At 37.0% G+C, this 13,445-nt stretch overlaps 1 protein-coding gene across 4 annotated transcripts in view; it reads left to right on the top strand.

The window, feature by feature from the left end:
* The window catches only part of ANKRD26 (ankyrin repeat domain 26), a 113,566-nt gene that overhangs the window by 76,831 nt on the left and 23,290 nt on the right, over positions 1-13,445 (top strand). For 3 of the 4 annotated variants that reach the window (XM_030321162.1, XM_030321159.1, XM_030321160.1), the window contains 7 exons: positions 13-148; positions 3,588-3,801; positions 5,593-5,776; positions 7,866-8,822; positions 10,362-10,514; positions 12,363-12,433; positions 12,764-12,857. In XM_030321162.1, coding sequence (XP_030177022.1) covers positions 13-148; positions 3,588-3,801; positions 5,593-5,776; positions 7,866-8,822; positions 10,362-10,514; positions 12,363-12,433; positions 12,764-12,857 — 1,809 coding nt within the window. The remainder of the gene's footprint in view (positions 1-12; positions 149-3,587; positions 3,802-5,592; positions 5,777-7,865; positions 8,823-10,361; positions 10,515-12,362; positions 12,434-12,763; positions 12,858-13,445) is intronic. The other variant, XM_030321161.1, reaches the window with a different exon arrangement.

A 13,445-nucleotide genomic window follows, 5' to 3' on the forward strand; every position in this document is an offset into this window, starting at 1 on the left:
AATTATTTATAGGTCAAAAAGCAAGTTACGTCTATGGATGACCTTGTCGACTTAATTCAGTCATCTGAAACAGCTTCAGAGGATTGTGAGTTGCCTTACTCTAAGAATTTCATGTTGCTAATTGAAAAACTTGGCATGGATTGTAAAGGTAGGAAGCCTTTTTATGTATATTGCTGTAGTAATATGTGCACACCTGCTATAGTGTAGAGCTGCTCATCTCAGAAATATGTTTTATATTAAAGGAGAACTATTGTATCCTGTCAGCCAAAGAGTCATCATTTCTACTGTACCTTTCTTAGTGGGAATGGCACATCTAATGTTTGTTAACTCTGCTTCTCTTCTGTGCCTTCACCCAGGTCAGGTCATTATTTTTCTCCTAGATTACTGAAATAACCTCAGGACTGTTTTCCCTGCCATTCAGCCTCCCAGGACCTTGGTCTGCACTGCAACCATAATTATTATGTATTTTTAAAAATGTGTATTTCATCATGTTACCTCCTTGCTTAAAGCTTAGCTATTACTTCTCATTGCTATTAGGTTAAAGGCCACAGTCCTCTGGCTTCATCTTGCATTGTTTTACATCCTTCTTTCCATCTGTGTCTTATCCACTGTTTTAGACATTTCTTCCTGTGAAAGATCTTTTTGTTTCCAACAGCTTTAGTTAGGTAAACTGCACATATATGAAGTGTGTCATTTGATAGTTTTGACATATGTTTACACGTATGAAACGATAACCATAATCCAGACAGTTAACATATTCATCACCCTTAAAAATCTCATGTCCCTCTATATTCCCTTATTATGAAGCTGCCAAATCGTTTTCTAAAGGAGTTGCACCGTTTTCCATTCCCACCAGCAGTCTGTGAGAGCACCAATTCCTACATACATATTCATGAACACTTAGTATTGTCAGCTTTTTAAATCCTAGACATTTGGATGTATATTTAGTATATATATCATTATGGTTTTAATATATATCTCCCTAATAACTGATGGTGTTGGGCATATTTTCATGTGCTTGTTTGACATCTGTATATCTTCCTTGTTTTTTTTAATATGAAATTTATTGTCAAATTGGTTTCCATACAACACCCAGTGCTCATTCCAACAGGTGCCCTCCTCAATGTCCATCACCACCCCCCCCAACTCCCCATCATCCCTCAGTTTATTCTCAGTTTTTAAGAGTCTCTTATGGTTTGGCTCTCTAACGTTTTTTTTCCTTCCCCTCCCCCATGGTCTTCTGTTAAGTTTCTCAGGATCCACAGAAGTGTGAAAACATATGGTATCTGTCTTTCTCTGTATGACTTATTTCACTTAGCATAACACTTCTCCAGTTCATCCACATTGCTACAAAAGGCCATATTTCATTCTTTCTCATTTCCACGTAGTATTCCATTATGTATAAAAACCACAATTTCTTTATCCATTCGTCAGTTGATGGACATTTAGGCTCTTTCCATAATTTGCCGATTGTTGAAAGTGCTGTTATAAACATTGGGGTACAGGTGCCCCTACACATCAGCACTCCTATATCCCTTGGGTAAATTCCTAGCAGTGCTATTTCTGGGTCATAGGGTAGATCTATTTTTAATTTTTTGAGGAACCTCCACACTGTTTTCCAGAGTGGCAGCACCATTTTGCATTCGCACCAACAGTGCAAGAGGGTTCCTGTTTTTCCACATCCTCCCCAGCATCTATAGCCTCCTGATTTGTTCATTTTAGCCACTCTGACTGGCATGAGGTGATATCTCAGTGTGGTTTTGATTTGTATTTCCCTGATGAGGAGTGACATTGAGCAGCTTTTCATGTGTCTGTTGGCCATCTGGATGTCTTCTTTGGAAAAGTGTCTGTTCATGTCTTCTACCCATTTCTTCCCCAGATTATTTGTTTTTTGGGTGTGGAGTTTGGTGAGTTTTTTACAGATTTTGGATACTAGCTAGAACTTTGTAGTTTTGCTATTGTAGTGGTTGGTTTAGGTTTTATAGTCTGTGGGTTAAACATCACAGTCTAGCTTCCATTAATGTTATACCACATCATATATAGTTTAAGAAAATTACAATAGTTTACTTAAATTTCTTCCTTCCCAGACAGATCCTTCCTGGATCTGTGGGATTATAGTTTTCATTCAGTTTAGAAAGATTTTGGCCATTTTTTCTTGTGATTAGACATCTTGTGATGTCTAATATGTGTTTATTCCTATCCATTGTATTTTTCTTTTTTTTTTTTTAATTTTTTTTTTTTTTCAACGTTTATTTATTTTTGGGACAGAGAGAGAGACAGAGCATGAACGGGGGAGGGGCAGAGAGAGAGGGAGACACAGAATCGGAAACAGGCTCCAGGCTCTGAGCCATCAGCCCAGAGCCTGACGCGGGGCTCGAACTCACGGACTGCGAGGTCGTGACCTGGCTGAAGTCGGACGCTTAACCGACTGCGCCACCCAGGTGCCCCTCCATTGTATTTTTCATGTCTAACATAGTTTACATCTCTGTGAGTGTCATTCAGTTTTTAAAACAATAGCTTCTATGCCTCTACTTATCTTTTCATGCTTTGTTTGGAGATATAGTTATGTTACTTACGAACAGTTTTATCCTTTAGTCTCTTGCTCTTGCCAATTATTAGATGAATCCAGAATGGTGATCAGCCTAAGGCAAATTATGAGTTTTTCTATCCTAGCTAATGTGAATAGATACTGTCCCTTGTTCTGTGAGAGCACCAGGGAGTGTTTCCTCTACTCTTTTCAGATTTTTTTCCCTTGATGACTTCCTTCCATGTATGCATTGGTTGTTACTCTGCTGAATACCCAAAGGGGGCCCTTTGCCGATCTCCAGCATTTTTTCTCTGTTCTGCTTTCTCCTCTCCTATATGCTGACCTGTCATCTCTATCTGCCTTGAATTTGCCAGACTCTCAGTTTCATCATCTCAACTCAAGGAGTCTGGTGGAGGCTATTTAAATAATGCTTTTCTCCTGTGTCGTAGCCTGAACATTCTCTCAAGGCAGTGAGCTTGGGCATGTGTTAGGCTAACGTGTTTTGTTTTCAGGGATCATTGTCCTTCATTGTCTGAAGTTCTGTGTCTTGAAAATCATGTTCAAATTGTATTTTGTCTGTTTTGTTTTTGCTTGCTTCAGGTAGGAAGATCAATCAGTACGTGTTACTCCATCTTGGCCAGAAGCAGATTACAGTGGAACTTTGGCACGTACTCTAGACTGTCGAGAGTGCTTGTCTTCCTCATTTGCTTAATTGCCTCCTGCTTATCCTTCATTCCTCAGTATAGTTATCTCTTCCTCAGGGAAATCTATCTTCCTTGGGCCCAATCTAGATCAAGTTATGATCACAGAACTCTGTTTTCTAATAGGAACTATCTGAATTTAGAATTATCATTTGAGTTGTCTTTCTCCTTCACCAAACTTTAAGCTAATCGCGAACCAGGGGTCTTCTCTAGTGTATCTGTAGAGCTGAGTATAATGTCTTACATTGAAGGTATATATTTATTCAATGTGTGGATGAGTGAATTGAAGATGCACCATCCTGTATATGCAAGAAGTACTCATATATTTTATTTCTGTTTCTGTTTCTTCTCTGATGCAGATTCTGCTGGCTTCTTAAAAATCCAAAATATAGTTCTTTCCTATGAAAGATTAATGAAACTTAACAAAAGTCACTGTAAACTACTTACAGGAAAAATTAAAAAAATGGAAAAAACAGTTAGTGCACTACAAAACGAGCTACGAGAAGCAAAAGACATGAAATCACGGTTAGAGCATCAAAAAGTGGAATGGGAACATGAAGTATGCAGTTTGAGGTATAGCATCTTGGTTTTAAAGAAATATTTGAACTCTTTACTTTTGTATGACAGATGTGTAGGGGCAGTTTTATAACTGCAAACTTAACCTTATAGGATTTTCCGGGAAAGAAAACTTCTTTAGTGCTGTAAAGTGTGAGATTCTTGGAAATAACACAGCACGTTCTTAACAGTGAATACTTCTAATAATTTAATGTCTATTCCAAATCGCAATTTCAATGGCCATGGAAAAGTCCACCATAGTCCAAGAAACATCATTATTTAACAGATTGAATTTTGCTTGTTTTTCATTTTTCTGTATTTTAATGAATGCTGTAAGGAATGTCTTTTATATAAATCTGTTTCTACATTTCTGGTTACTTGGAATACATTCTTCAATATAATATTATTTGATTAAAGTATAAAAATTTTTAAAAAGGTCTTTGATCCACATTGTTCAATTGTTCTCGGGAAAGTTTATATTAATCTCTATACCCAGCAACAGAGTATAAAATGGTCATTTTTCTCAAGACAGAAAAATTCCCAAAAATTGATTCTGTTTTATTCTCAACATTCAGGGTTAAAAAAGTAAAGTGGGGGTGCCTGGGTGGCTCAGTTGGTTAAGCATCTGACTTCAGCTCAGGTGATGATCTCATGAGTTTGAGCCCCGCTTCGGGTGGGCTCGAGCCCTGCTTTGGGTGAGCACGAGCCCCACTTCGGGTGAGCCCCTCTTCTCTCTGTCTCTGTCTCTTCCTCGCTCTCTGCCCCTCGTGGGATTCTGTCTCTCTTTCTCTCTCTCCGCCCTCATTCACTTGTGTCATCTCTCCCTCAATAAAAAATTTAAACAAAGGAAAATGGGGGTGCCTGGGTGGCTCAGTCATTCAAGCATCTGACTTTGGCTCAGGTCATGATCTCAGAGTTCGTGAGTTCGAGCCCCGCATTGAGGTCTCTGCTGTCAGTGCAGAGCCCACTTCGGATTTTCTGTCTCCCTCTCTCTCTCTCTGCCCCTCCTTTGTTTGCATGGGCTCTCCCTTTCTCTCTCAAAAATGAATAAACATTAAAAAAAAAGTAATATGGAAAGTGATTACTGATAAGTTTTTTAACATCTCTGTCATAGGTAGATAAAATTAATTCAAACGTGTATGCTGAAATCACATATTACTCTTTATTGTTTACTTAATATGTATCCTGTGTTGTTCTAGAAGGGATTCTTAAGTGATCAACAAGGTAAGTTGCAAGTGTGGTGGAAGAAGAAACAAAAAGTATAGGGCAACAGATATTAGACTCGCTAGCCTAGTCTTGGATGACAGTAATCTGCACGTGTATGTTGTCTAAACAACATCCGCAGATGCTCTCTTACACTGCACATCATTTTTGGAGGTACCTGTAATGTTTTGTCAAGTGGAAATTTATTTCTAGTGAATTGATAAAATTGTTTATAAACAGTAACTTCTCTTTTTAATGAGTAACTGAATTATCTGTCCTATGGAGGAATAATTACACCTGTAGGAAAAGGGGTAATTTTCAACTCTAACTTTTCTGAATAATTTCACACTTCCTTTCTTACAACATCTACCAGAGTTATTACTGACTAAAACTAAGTTGCAAAATGCTTTCTCATTGCTTCTTTTCAATTGTATATATCTTTTGGAAGAGATTCAAGTGAGAAATTAAAAACAGCCCCAGAAAGGAAAAAAATTTGAGAACATAGAAATTTCATTTGGACCATAAGCCAACATATGGAACCAGATCATAGGAGGAACTTTTTATTTCTAACAAAACAAATTTTAAAATAAGCATATTTAATTGCAGATTTACTTTAAAACAAGAAGAAGAAAAAAGAAGAAATGCTGATATGTTATATGAAAAAATTAGGGAGAGGTTAAGAAGAAAAGAAGACCAATATAATAAAGAAGTTGAAACAAAACAACAATTTGAACTCGCTCTTAGAACACTGAACATGGAATTGAAGGCCGCAAAAAATCATTTGAATCAGGTAAATTACTTTTTGATAAAAAATTGTGTATTTCCATCAATATTATATAGTGTATTATACATATATTTTATGGTATCCCTTTGATTCAATATATATTATTTAGGTTTAAAATAAATTAAAACATGGGATCATGGTCCTTTGAACATTTTTTTAAAGTTCTCTTCAGCTTTTGACCTTTTTTTTAACGGTATGAGACCAGAATCGTGATGAAATGTATCTCCGGGTTGTAGAAAAGTGCAGTGACAGTGGCAACTTTCTCCAGAACAGAAGGCCAGAGTATTACAAGATGGAAGTCTAAACAATCACTTTTACAAGCAAAAGGTGCTAGAAATGGCTCATAAGAAAACGAATTCTGAAATATCTTCTTTAGTCATTTTGAAGTACATGTGTGTATGTATTTGTATATATTTTATTTTTTTAATTATTACTACTTTTTCTCCATGTATGTATATATATATATATTTTAAAAACCGAACACTGTACATCATGGAAACTATACAGGATTTTAAAAGCACATATATTTTTGGGGAGGGGTATGGGGGGGCGGTGGCATTTTTGCTTCATTCGATAAAATAATATTCTTGATTAAATGCATTTGTCTGCAACAACTAGTGACATTCATAATGTTCTCATCCAAAGGAGAGGCTTGTATTACTTTCTGTAGGAATCGATGAGCTTTCCCTAATCTCAAAACTATTGCTACTAGCAACATGTGTTTTGGTTTTGAACAGTTACTTCACTGCCTTGATATATTACTAGGTTAGTTGAACACTTCTGCTAATGGACAGGAGGACGAGTATAGCCAGTTCACAGATCATATTTTCGGTATCAAGTCTGCTACTTTTGAGAAAAGTAACAGTTTGCTTCAAGTAGCGTCCTATTTCATTACAAGGAACTTTTGAAAACAATGGTATGCTACGGTATACACTTAATGACAATTTATTGATAGGTATTTTATTTCTAATAAAATAGTGGAGTGTCTTTCCCCTCTTTTATATTTATTACTATTTGCAACATGAAGAGGAAATACAAGGTATTGCAGCAGTAATTTCATGATTTTCTAAGAGATGTATAAATTTCACCTTATTTCCTATCAGCAGTTTGAAATCCAAGACTTCTTTCATATTTGTGTATTTACACTAGAGAAGTAGCAGTGGTTGGTGCAGGAGCACTAGTTGTGGAGAGAGAAGACCTGGGGAGAGTCCTGCAGCTCACAGTTTTAATCTCTGCATTCTAGAATTGTGATAACCAAATGAGTTCTTTGATATATGGAGAAGTGTTTATATTATAATACATTGCCTAGATTTCTCAGTTATCAATAGATCTATTCTTATAACTGACTATAGAAATGTTAGCAAAGTAGATATCTATGAAATATTCTCAGAAAGAAAAGCATTTTAGGAAATTTAATCTGTCCAAGTAGATGCAGAGCTAACGATTTTACTGTGGGGTAGCTGTGTTCGATATCTACTGTAAACTCAATTTTTAAGTGTAGTCAGATTTATTAATCTTTTATTTCAGGCCTTCTGGTTTGTTGTAAATCAGAGAAAGGCTTTTCCAATTCTGAGATTCTGAAAACTTCTCACGAATTCTTTTTTACTTTCATGCCTTCGTTATCTTCAGTTAAAGTTCTGAACTTTTGGGAACTTATGCTTGCATAAAATTTGAGATTTGGAGCCAGCTTCATTTTTTTCCAGTTGGATATTCACTTACTGTAATCTTTCTTTCTTTCTTTCTTTCTTTCTTTCTTTCTTTCTTTCTCTCTTTCTTCTTTCTATGTTTCTTTATTCATTAGAGAGAGAGAGAACACAAGCAGAGGAGGGGCAGGGAGAGGGAGAGTGAGAATCCCGAGCAGGTTCCGTACTGTCAGCACAGAGCCTGATGCGGGGCTTAAACCCACAGAATCTGAGATCATTCCCTGAGCCAAAATCGAGAGTCAGAGGCTTAACCAACTGAGCCACCCTGGCACCCCTTGCACCCCTTGCAACCTTTTCATTGTATAAACAGATTATACTGTAATTGGAAAGAAAATCATGATATAATGTCATTTTATTGAGTGCTATCTGAAAATTTCCTTTGTTTTACTTAGCTTTCTGATAGTCATGAGAAACAACAAGATCTGTTGCATAAAAACCACATGTTGCAGGATGAAATTGCCATGCTAAGACTGGAAATAGACACCATAAAAAATCAGAACCAGGGAAAGGAAACGAAATATTGTGAAGACATTGAAATTGTAAAAGAAGAGAATGACAATCTTCAAAAGACCATAAAACAGAATGAGGAAACATTATCGAAAACAATATTCCAATATAGTGGACAGCTTAATGTTCTGACTGCTGAGATTACGTTGCTAAACTCTAAACTGGAAAATGAAAAACAAAATAAAGAGAGCCTGGAAGCAGAAGTTGAATCATACCGTGCTAGACTGGCTACTGCTGTACACGATCATGATCAGAGTCAGACATCAAGAAGAGACCTAGAACTTGCTTTCCAGAGAGCAAGAGATGAATGGTTTCATTTACAGGACAAAATGAATTTTGATGTGTCTAATCTACAAGATAACAATGAAGTTCTTTCTCAGCAACTTTCTCAAGTTGAAAGTAAACTCAATGCCCTGGAAATTGAGCTCCATCACACAAAAGATGCTCTCAGAGAAAAGACTTTAGTTTTAGAATGTGTACAAAGGGACCTAAGCCAAACACAATGCCAGAAGACGGAAATTGAACACATGTATCAGAACGAACAAAGTAAAGTGAATAAATACATTGCAAAGCAGGAATCCTTAGAGGAAAGGTTATCTCAACTACAAAGTGAAAATATGTTGCTTAGACAGCAACTAGATGATGCTCACAACAAAGCGGACAGTAAAGAAAAGCTAGTAATTAATATCCAAGACCAGTTTCAGAATATCCAAAAAAAACTTGAAGCTAAAAGTGAAGAACAAGGTCTTATGCTGGGAGAAAGAAATAAAGAGTTAATCAATGAATGTAAACATTTAAAAGAAAGAATGTATCATTATGAAAATGAGAAAGGAAAATTAGAAGTAAGTATCCAGAAAGATAACAATTTTTCAGATTTCCAGAAAGAAAATTCTGGTAATACTTGATTATGGCTGAATTTTGAATCTAGTTGAATATTAAAAAAAAAGACTATAAATCAACAAAAAGCATAACTCGTATGCAGCAAATAAAAATTAGACCTGAGAGGTGTTTTGATTTGAGTACAGATACTATGTCACCTATGAAACTTTAAGAGGTTAAGTTATAAACTGTTACTAGATGATAGTCTTATACTGCTATAATAATATTTTTTTAAGTTTGTTTTGAGAGAGAGTCGGAGAGAGAACATGAGCTGGGGAGGGGCAGAGAGAGAGAATGCCAAGGAGGCTCTGCACTGCCAGCGTGGAGCCCGACACAGGACTCTCAAAGTCAGGAGCTGTGAGATTCATGACCTGAGCCGAAATCAAGTGTTGCTTGCTTAACCGAGAAAGCCACCCAGGCCCCCCCCCACAATAATAATTGTAATCTTTGCCACCGCATTTTATTACTGTGGTGAGCTGGTAAATGAAAATGCTCAAAGGTAAAATGAGTATTTTGAAACTTAGATCCAATTAATTGAGTTAACTGGACAGTCACTTCAGATTTCCCAGATGAAATGAAGTATAGGTGCTCTTTCTGGTAGTACTTTTCCTTTGGTAGCTTTTTATACATTTTAAGTTGGTATGATTTTATTTTTATTCACATAAATTTCAATTTTCAGTCTCAAATCATGTGTTCCTACAACCTCTTAATTCTTTAAAGGCATCTACTTTTCACTAAATCATAATTTGGGACAACTGTGGTGAGTGTCAGGAAAGCTATCTTTGAGTAATCTTCCCACTGCCATTTATAACTTATTTTAAATATTTTTACAAATAATTTGCTCATTTCGAAGCTCAGTTGCTGTCATGTGGGCATAAGTTTGTCCAGTACAAAGAGAATTGTATCTCTCTGTGATTTATTAATTTGGCATTGGATCTCCATTTTCAAACCAAGGAGGGGTTGCAGGATTCTTGTTTAGCAGAAATGGAGTGAGTAGGGGAGAGAGCTGTAGGAGCTGAGGTCAGGGAGGGGGGTGGAAGCAGGGGCCATTGGAATGACTTTACTTTGGTTCTGAGATAGGACTCTGTTAGAAGGATAAGAGCAGAGGATTGGATATGTGAGGAACTCTGACGGTAACTTAAGCCTGTAATAAAAAAAGAGGGAAAACCTTTCATAATGTAGAATTTACGACTGCTGTGCCCACTATGTCCCCATTTCTTTTTGAGACTTCTGTAGGTTATAAAGCTTTGCAAATTCACCAGTGGAGAACAGATAGGCTGGATTCATTATCTAAGTGACATCATCCTGACTAGGCAGGGAGATATAACACCTTTTGTTCTTTAACTGAATTCAGTAAGTAGGAATGTGTACGTGTTAGGAAAAGACGGTTAATTGATGTATGTGTTGATATTTCTCAAAGTACGTATGTTAGAGTTGTATATTATTAACATAATTTAATAATAGGATGATTTATAAAATCAGTAACAGAAATGTCTTATTAGGTAGTTATGAGACAACTTCAACAAGAACTGGCTGATACTCTGAAGAAACAGTCTATGTCAGAGGCTTCCCTGGAGGTTACATCACGTTATCGTCTTAGTTTAGAAGATGAGACACGGGATCTAAAGAAGAAATTAGGTCAAGTCAGAAGTCAGGCATGTATTAAATGTAATCTGTCAACAGCTAACTTATAGCTGGTTAAATAATATAAAGTATTTTAGGATACTAATTTCCATAGACCACTTCCTTTTGTATTTTCATTATAATTAATTCATTATGATTTTAGTATCTTTACAATGCATTTATTTCTTAAACTCTTTTATTCTACTATTTGTGTTATATATTTTTTCTTATAATATTTACTCTTAGGAAAGTTGAGGCTTTTGTATCCTTCCTCACAGGAATTGAGACACTTTTTTTTCTTTGTTTAATTAAAAATTTTTTTTTAAAGTTTATTTATTTTGAGAGAGAAAGAGCAAGAGAGAGTGTGTGCATGCATGTTAACAGGGGAGGGGCAGAGAGAGGAGAGAGAGAATCCCAAGCAGGGTCCATGCTGTCAGTGCAGAGCCAACGTAGGGCTCAGTTTCATGAACCATGAGATCATGACCTGAGCTGGAAGCAAGAATTGGATACTTAACTGACTTAGCCACCCAGATGCCCCAGTAGATGCTATTATTCTTCTTATTATTTTTAACGTTTATTCATTATTGAGAAACAGAGACAGCATGGGCATGGGGAGGGCAGAGAGAGGAGGAGACACAGAATCTGAAGCAGGATCCAGGCTCTGAGCTGTGAGCACAGAACCTGATGCGGGGCTCAAACTCACAAACTGCGAGATCATGACCTGAGTCGAAGTCAGATGCTGAACTGACTGAGCCACCCAGGCGCCCCAGTAGATGCTATTATCTTCATTTTATAGATGCAGAAACTGAGACACAGAAGTTTTAAAATTTTTTGTTTCAACGTTTATTTATTTTGGGGACAAAGAGAGACAGAGCATGAACGGGGCAGGGGCAGAGAGAGAGGGAGACACAGAATCGGAAACAGGCTCCAGGCTCTGAGCCATCAGCCCAGAGCCTGACGCGGGGCTCAAAATCACGGACCGCGAGATCGTGACCTGGCTGAAGTCGGACGCTCAACCGACTGCGCCATCCAGGCGCCCCGAGACACAGAAGTTTTAAGTAATTTGCTCAAGGTCATATAGGTAATAACCAGCAGAATTGGGAATTCAGACCCAGGCATTTTGGCTCCTACTAAGATACTGCTTCTCAAACTATTCCATGAAATATCTTGTTGCCATTGAAAACAACATGTTAAGTTATATAATCACTAGAATAGCAATGTCATTCACCTATGTGAATATTTGAAATCATAGTTGATGCGGTGCTTGGAGTATGAAAACAGAAATGTTTACCATAAGGTAATTCCCTATATTTCCTCCGTTTGACCAGTAGATAAATTTGTATGTTTATCTGATCATATATAATTTAAAAACATTAAAAATGTTATGTTTTTGTAGTAGAGTAAGGTTGGTAAGCTATTCTGTAAGAGTATTTAAACATTTTCGGCTTCGTAGGCCATAGTCTGTTGTAGCAGCTCAGCTCTGCTGTTATGACCTAAAAGTAGCCATCAGTCAGCATGTAGAGGAGAGTGTGGCTGGGTCCAATAAGATTTTAGTTATAGGGGCACTTGGGCGGCTTAGTTGGTTGAGCGTCCTGACTCTTAATTTCCACTCAGGTCATGATCCCAAACCCCACATCATGAGACCCGTCATGAGACCGAGCCCCTCATCAGGCTTCTCCCTGAGCTTGCAGCCTGCTTACGATTTTCTCTGTCTCTCCCTCTGCCTCTCTTCCCCACTTGTGTGTGCTGTGCTGTCTCTCTCTCTCTCTCTCTCTCTCTCTCTCTCTCTCAAGTAAAAAAAAAAATGTAGTTACAAGAACAGGTGATGGTGTTCTACTAGATTGCCAGTAGTTAAAATTATTACTTTTTCTTTATTCTAGTTGCAAGCAGCACAGGATCGACATGCAGAGGCCGTAAGATATGCTGAGAAGACGAAAGATCATATGCAAAAGTATAATTTAAACCTCACAGAAAATAGCTTGATTATTTATAAAGCAGATAAGCAGTGTAGTATGAGAAAAGTATTAGTTATGCCAGTATATCATTGTTAAGCTGGATACAAATTCCAGCTTTGAGCTATTTTGAAATGCAGATTGTGGCATATTCTCTCTCAGTGTTGCACCTTACCCACAAAACACAACGAGAAAAATGGCACAATTGCCAAATCCTCCTCTTGATAAAATTTTAAGGATTTATGTAATGCCCTCATTTGTTCAGAAATTATACGGGTTTTTTTTTAAATTTATGTGTGAGAATAATTATCTTAAGATCTGCATTTTAGGCTAGAGGTTAAAAATACCAGACAGGAAGAAACCATCAAACAACAAGCGGCCCAAATTCAAGATCTTCAGAGCAACTTGTTAAAGACAAGTTTGGTAAGTCGGTCTCTTAATGTCTGTCCTACTGAAAAGGAATCCGTATTTCACTAGTGGTAGTACATAAGAATGTTTTGGATCATATGAAAAATCTCACAGATCGAAATATTAGGTTCATATTGTTCCTGCTTGCTACTAGTGATGTAATTCTTGTATATAGATGAAGTGGATTGAATTCATAAAGTAATGATGTTTGTAGTGAGATTTTTAATAAAAACATTGTGAGAGTCTAAGAAAAGCAACATTTTATATACACCACAGTGAGCGTTTGGTTTAGTCCACCTTTTGGCTATTGTGGATGATGCTGCTGTGTACGTTGGCATACAGATGTGTGAGTCCCTGCTAATATTTTTCAGCGTGTTTCAAACTTCCGCATGCTTTGAGTGATCATGTCATCTTGAAATCTGACTTTCTCTTGTAGTCTCAACCCTTCAGTGAGAGTTTGAGAACGGGTTATTTTAATGATGATTTGTTGTAATTTGTAATTACAAGTTTGCAACTTATTCTCTTCATCAACAATGACTAGCAGGTCGTTATGCAAACGTCCTTCTCAAAGGAATGGACTTTTCTCTTTGTTGGATTTTGTAA

The sequence above is a fragment of the Lynx canadensis genome, chromosome B4 (genome assembly GCF_007474595.2).
Source record: "Lynx canadensis isolate LIC74 chromosome B4, mLynCan4.pri.v2, whole genome shotgun sequence".
Taxonomy (NCBI): domain Eukaryota; kingdom Metazoa; phylum Chordata; class Mammalia; order Carnivora; family Felidae; genus Lynx; species Lynx canadensis.